Here is a 7349-nt window from a genome sequence, read left to right as displayed (position 1 = left end):
TTTGGCACTTTCCAGTTTTAGAAAGTTAACCCCACAGCATGGCTAGGCTCCCCCCCCCCCCCCCACTGATGTATGTTCAGTGAGGAATAGAGAAGGGAGCCCTGCTGCAGACAGGCACAGAATTGGATTGTGCAGGCTCATGCATGCGTTTGCAAATGCTTGTGGACAAAACCCCTGTTTTTAACGCATACTGTTAGACAGGTTCATTTGGTTGTTCTGCAGGCTGGTCGGTAAGGAGGCTTGGTTTTTCCATGGGCATTCCCCAGGTTTTGTTAACAGCATTGGATTGAAATTGGGGTCAGGCAAATATAAGGGGGCAATGCAGATGCTGAAAATTATTACCTTAAAATGCACTAAAGTAAAAAATGTCCTGCCTTTACAACTTTAAAGTTAAGTCCCTAGCCTAGACCAATATCAAAAATGCTTTGAACATCTAACATTACCATCAAAATAATGCTGCTAAAACAGACTGACAAGATGTTGTCCCAAAACAACTTTATTTTAATGTCAAATTTACAAGTATGATCCCAGTTAGCGGTAACGGTGGAGCTGAAGAGTGTTGCGTCTTCTCCAGGCAGCACGACGAGAGCCACCAATGGTAAGATGGAACTTGTGACCTTTGCCAAGACCACGACTCTTTTTGCCAGCAGATGTCAGCCCACGCATCTCCCTGTGTTTGTGCACAGCTTTTGTTATCCATTGGGTGTCTGGATTACGTCTGATGGCCTTGTGGAAAGTGTCAATGAGGATGATCTCAAAGAACTTGTAAGTGGAGTCTTCACCAACCCAGTAGGAGGCAAGGACTCTCAGTCCTCCACAGTGACGGCCAGCACGCTCCTGAAAAGAAATGAGAAATTCAGTACATGCACTATGCTTACCAAACTGTTGGAGGGGGGGACACAAACCTATTTAAGCTACATTAGATAAGGTTACTGTTAACTTTGGGTTGGTGCTTTCAGAAATTATATGTACAGCACTCCAGAATTCATTATTAACCTTTTATGTTTGGTTACCATGCCTAAAAATCACTTCTGCCCAAAATCTACAGATTTTTTTTTTTTTTACCCAATTCCCCCTATGCCCACATTCAAGGTGGATGAGGGAATCCGCCCTCCCGAGTCAATGTAGTTGGACAGCCTGGAGACTTATGGGTTCAGGATCACCACGAACTATTGCTTGGTCAGTTTAGGTTAGCCACAATAATCCATCTACTTAAAAGCTCAATGTCCCAAAAATGTTGGGGCCAAGTCAGCCCAAACAGTTTCCTAGACCAACGTGTGCCCATTGGTGCACAGTAAACTTGTAAATAGCCTTAACTATATACAGCACCGTTCCACCAGCAAGACAAGACCTTCCCATCTCAGACCTGGAACAAAACAATGGCAGGCTGAGTGGCATTATTAATGAACACAAAGGTTCTCCAAGAGGACGACTGATGTCGCAATCTCCCACTCAGCCAGAGGAAGCTTTGCATTCATTGTTAAAATCCAAAAGCTGCCTATGAACAGCTCAGCACAAGAAAGACAGGAAGGTCTCATCTTGCTACTGGAATACAGCACTGTATACAGTATATAGCAGAGGCTACATACAGTTCATAAAGCATGCCCTATGGGTAATTGTTCGTGCCACCTGGGCCCCAAGCAATAAAAGTGACAGTAAAGCTGGACATCAGCTTTAAAACCAGTTTCACACCAGTGTTATGGTAAAGCATGCATTACCGTAATGCCTGCATGAGCCAAGATGCCATTTATGCTGAAGTGCACTGAAAGTTTGTTTACACTTGGCCATTTGGTTGGAAAAAACATGCAGCCGAGACGCGTTTTTAAAGACCCCCCTAAGCTTTACCTTAAAAGAAAAACTTACTTTAGGTGAATGCAGCATTGGTCCCGACACCTCTACACTGAGAACCGAGCCATTGAACAGTCTATGGCTCGGTTGTCAGGGGGTGAGCGGGAGCAGCAGTATCAGGCTCGAGAGGCATTGTCGGGACGACACGGTGCCTGGACCGATTTTCTGTGACATCGGCAGAACGCGGACTTCAGCGCTCTGCTGAAAACGGGTCACAGGAGTGCAAAACGAATTTCACTCATGTGACCCATAGGAGAAGCCCAGTCAAACAAGCTTTGGCTGGACTCTTTAAACTTCAAAGGCAGCAGCTAGGTGTGTATACTTTCACAGGAATTATACCCCGTCGCATTTGGAGAGTACTGCTGAAAAGCAATCCAAGCTCAGATCACTTTTCAAGAGTGGCAGTCCTTGTAACTAAACAAATACTGTAGCTGCTGACACTTAGCTGCCCCAGGATCCATCGCTGTCCACAGCCAACCCAATTCTTTAATCAGCTTTGGGTGCCAACATCTTCACCAAGTTTGCGGCTTCACAGTCAGCTTCTAACTGTACAAGCCACGCGATTGGTCCCACAGGCTTCTGGGACCTGTGATGTGCACCAGAAGGTTGTGGGGGGAAGGAGAGCGGCTAAACCAGAGATTGCGGCTGTACCGGGCAGAGAATGACCATTCTACACCGATTTAACACAAACTTGGAACAGAAAAACATTTAGCCAGTCTCTGTATTGTTATGGTATGTAGCTTACAACATGCAGAATTACAAAGGCAAATAATGCCCAGTTCTAGATCAGAAGTCATCAGGTCCTTTTAACAGTATCCATTCAACTCTTAAGCCTAGTAAACCATTTTTTTTTTAAACTGACGGAGCCGCTGTACTAACAACCTGATGATAGTACATTGATCTATCCAGCTGTTCTATTGCAATCTGATAGGGGGATGGTCCCCTTCCAGAACACTCCAGTCAGCCCTCTCAAATGGCTGTTTTTTCAGTATGCTCGTTCAACAGAAGCTGACCGAACATCCAGCTTCTATACACACATGGGCTGATTGTCATAGTTTATTGAGCCGGCTGATGTCGCCCAACGGCCAGCCTGCGTATTATACTGGATTTATATAGCGCCAGTTTTTGCAGCTCTTCATGTTAGGGCAGACAAAACATTTAACAACTCAATACAGGAGGAATTAGAGGGCCCCGCTCCTTAGAGCTTACAATCAAACCATATACTATGCCTTTAGCTATCCTAGTTGCCTAAAGGGAGAGATTTCCAAAAGTAATAGATCTCTCACTTCTGTGCATTAAGGTCAAAGTTAGCAGGAAAAAAATATATAGTACACAGAGCAGACTATAGCAGTGCTATCAATTAAAAAAATAAAAATAAAGATACACAAATAAGTGTAAAAAATAAAAAACACCAGCAGAGAAGTCTGTTTACAGTGGAAAACAGATTTTAAACTCTGAAACAAATGTTTAAGTACAGACATACCTCAGCAACAGACTGCAGGCTGCGAGCAAACTTGATCTGGTTAATTCCATGATGCACAGGTTTACCATAGGTTGCACCCTTGGGCACAGGGCGCTTACGTCCACCACGGCGAACTCGGATACGGTAGATGACATATCCTGTTATGGAAGAGAAAATTAAAAAGGTAAAAGACCAGTCCCTTTGACAAGATGCTACATCTGATATTCAGGCAAGAAAATGCAATCCCTTCATGTGGCTGAACACTTGGAACTGGCCTTGCTGTTGTACATCACTTACCAGCAACTTTCTAAGCCACAGGTGTCAAACACACGGCCAGCGGGCCGAATCCGGCCCGCCAAGCCATTTCATGTGGCCCTCACACCTCTCCTGCAGCTGCAGGAGAGCTCCAGCCCTCCTCTGGTCTTCCTCCAGACCCTTACCTTTCTGCTTTCAAGCAATGCATCCAGCTTATTCCCATTCTGCCGTATGTATGCAGAACAAGTTCACTGCCAACGCCCATTCGGACAAAAATCCATGGAAAAGTCTAATGGAAGTCCGATCGTGCGTATGAGGCTTTATACACTTCTAAACAATCATTCTGAAGAATATATGAGCAAACACACCTTGCTTGGCCTTGTAGCCTAGTCTACGAGCTTTGTCTGGGCGCGTAGGACGTGGTGCCCGATGGAGAGAAGACAGTTGGCGATATTGCCAGCATCGGACACGCAGGAGAAATCGCATCACATCTGACTGCTTCTTCCTCCATAGCTCTTGCATGTACTTGTAGGCACCCATGCTGGCTTATGCTGAAAAATGAACATTGTCATAAGTTAAATTACAAAAATAGATATTCAAGATTTACAACTACAGCAACAAACACAAACATTACACTTACAAATCTTACTAACTTAACTGCCAGGCTAACATTTTTATCTTCAATTTGACATTGACAGCCAATATAAGGCATAACTGAGTACAGATTCAAATGCGAGTTATACACACACACACACACACACACATTTGTATTAACCTTTTAAAAGAAGTCGGCATGGGTTACAAATGAAGCAATACATAGCTTACAGCTACATCAACACATTTAGAAACAAACCCACACTAAAAGGACCAGGACAGAAATATTCTGAAAGGCTGCTGGGATTTGGTACGTGTCATGGCATTCACTCCCCCCCTCCCCCCATGGACGTTAAAATACGAACAAACTATACAGAAAAAGGGCCATAACAGAAATTGGGACAAACCCCAACAAATGCCAGGGGTGCCAGGTTCCTTCACTCAGAGTGAACATTTCCACCAAACCATATACCTATATATATCCCATGTGACATCAGTAACCTCCATTCATAAAAAGACAGACGGCTCCATATCTCTGTGCATGTGTGAGTTCTACTCAGAGTTGATCACTGGGGTGCCAGCTGCAGGAACCAGAGGCGGCAGCCGGCTCCCTGTGACAAAGTAGATGGAGATGCAAGACAAGCCCTCCAGCAGGACATTGGAGACAACACTGAATATATTGGGTTTGTGATTTAACAGATTAAATCAGGGATCTGCAATTAGCGGACCTCCAGCTGTTGCAAAACTACAAGTCCCATCATGATTCTCCCTCTGGGTGCCATGCTTGTGGCTGTCAGAGTCTTGCTATGCCTCATGGGAGTTGTAGTTCTGCAACAGCTGGAGGTCCGCTTATTGCATATCCCTGGATTAAATATTCATTATACTGCATCAGATTTGCCTGACTTTCTTGACAGCCTGGTCTGCATGTCAACATGGAGAAACTGATTATTATACAGGATTTATATAGCGCCAACAGTTTGTGAAGCACTTTAGAACATGAGGGGCAGACAGTAGAGTTACAATACAGGAAGAATCAGAGGATCCTTGTTAGAGCTTACAATCTATGAGATAATCATTACTGACTCGCATGGAATCACAAAGGTCTTCCAAGTAGCACCTGAAGTAGTACTTTGAAATCGTGCAACTTCCAGTGAAGCAGCACAATTTCAATGTTGTGTTTGGTGTGACCGAGGGGCTTAAAGGGAAAGTGAACTGTGCTTTTTATTTCTTACCTGCAGAGTAAAGGCATAATGTGCTAGTATGCATGGCATACTAGCACATTATGTAACACTTTCCTGCAAACAAAACCCTAGTCGTCCCCGCTCGAGGCTGCATCCATCTCTGCCCATCTTCATTCCGGGATCTGCGACCCCAGCTGTGTAAATGGCCGGGGGCCGCATAACGTCACTTCTGCGCATGCACATGGGAGCCGCCAGTAGCAGCACTGCATTCTGAAGAAAAGACACGGACGGCTGTTCCTTCAGAGCGTATGCGCTGATGACAAACTGTGCAGTATAAATCTCCCAAACTGCAAGTTTAGGAGACATTTACAATACCTATAGGTAAGCCTATAAAAGGCTTATAGGCACAAACATTAGCAGGAAGTATACTTCCTCTTTAAGGGCACATGATGCTCATCTATGGTGAGGCTGTGTACATTCTGCTACTTCTCTAGGCAAGTGGCACCGGGGTATCTACCCCCTTGTGCTTCCAATCACTTTAGTGCAGCCAGGAGACTCAGGAATAACAGCCAGCCTGTCAGTCCTCTACAGGCTGAAATACACTGCAGCTGAACCCCAGACCAGGTAGATCTCACTTTAGAGCCCCCATGTGCTCAGGGATGAATGCCTGGGAACCACCAACACCTGTGTTCTGGGCATTCATATCTATACACATTGGGCCCCAAATACAAGAACCACTGGGTCCAGGCACAAGATGACTGACATCCTGTGAGGCTGGATGCTGTACCTGTGCCACCCGGGTACACTAAAATACCAAGACAGGACACAGACTAGACACCCCATGTGCAAGAGACCTAAAAAGTATAGATCTTGTCACAATGCAATGCGTGCGACTGCTTAATGAATATCAGCACAAAAAGTTATTCTGTAGGCAAATATCACACATGATAGGCTACAGAAGATCATTAGACACACAAAACACACACCATGCCAACCCGAATGTTCTTAACACCGGCCTTCAGTCCACAATCACCCCCCTATAATAAAGCCTCCAGTCACCCCCCTAATAATAAAGCCTCCAGTCACCCCCCTATAATAAAGCCTCCAGTCACCCCCCTATAATAAAGCCTCCAGTCACCCCCCCTATAATAAAGCCTCCAGTCCCCCCCCCTATAATAAAGCCTCCAGTCCACAACCATCCTATATAAAGCCTCCAGTCACCCCCCCTAGAATAAAGCCTCCAGTATAGAACTATCCTATATAGAGCCTTCAGTGTAGTCCCCCGGCCTCTCCTACACACTACATAGATCAGTCTACGGTCTCCTCCATAACACAGAACTGCAGACACGGAGCTATTCTCCATAACACTGAGGAGATGTGGAGTTGAAGCCGCACACTGACACACACACAGAGCTTGGAGCGGGGGGCACACTGACACACACTGCTAAGACACAGACGTCCTGAGGCCCCGCACACTGACAGGCCAGGAGCCGGTCAGAGGCCTTGACCGGGCGGCCTGTACGAGTCCGCACACCCGGGCAGGAATCACCCATCGGGAAGGGACAACGGCTGGGAACATATTACTACACCGACATGGCCGGAGCTCCGGGGGAGAAGGGAGGATGGTCACGGATTGGGAAGCCTCGTTCTACCCCACACAGGAAACCTCCATTACCTGATAGCTCGGCAGCCGGAAAGGAAGGAGCGCGTTACCCAGAATGCCTTATGACGAGCAGGGCGAACAGGGCACTTCCGGGTTGGGAGGAGAGGCTCCTGGGAAATGTAGTGCGGGGTAGCGGTGAGGAAGTGTCTCGGTGAGAATGGAGCTGTGAGGAATAGAGAAGTTTTGGGGGGTAATTTCATATTTCCTGAGAGAGCTTAACACGGCAGTCTTTGTATGAGGAGATAACCTTACAAGGCCCAAGAGTAAGGACACGTGCACACATGTGTATTGAGTATTCGCCTATATTGTGGATTCCTACACACTGGACTGTCAACCCACACTTATA

General features: G+C 46.0%; 1 protein-coding gene across 1 annotated transcript; it reads right to left on the bottom strand.

Annotated features, from left to right (window-relative positions):
• Window positions 1–478: 478 nt before the first annotated feature.
• RPL15 (ribosomal protein L15) lies at window positions 479–7110 on the bottom strand. Its single transcript, XM_040352995.1, has 4 exons — window positions 7016–7110; window positions 3934–4116; window positions 3332–3468; window positions 479–837 (listed from the first exon to the last, which is right to left on the bottom strand). Exons 2-4 carry the CDS (start codon window positions 4103–4105, stop codon window positions 532–534), a joined length of 615 nt encoding a protein of 204 aa, XP_040208929.1. The 5' UTR covers window positions 4106–4116; window positions 7016–7110; the 3' UTR covers window positions 479–531.
• Window positions 7111–7349: the final 239 nt, after the last annotated feature.

This window comes from Rana temporaria, chromosome 5 (genome assembly GCF_905171775.1).
Source record: "Rana temporaria chromosome 5, aRanTem1.1, whole genome shotgun sequence".
Lineage (NCBI taxonomy): Eukaryota > Metazoa > Chordata > Amphibia > Anura > Ranidae > Rana > Rana temporaria.
This window is presented reverse-complemented; position numbering and strand designations above follow the sequence as displayed.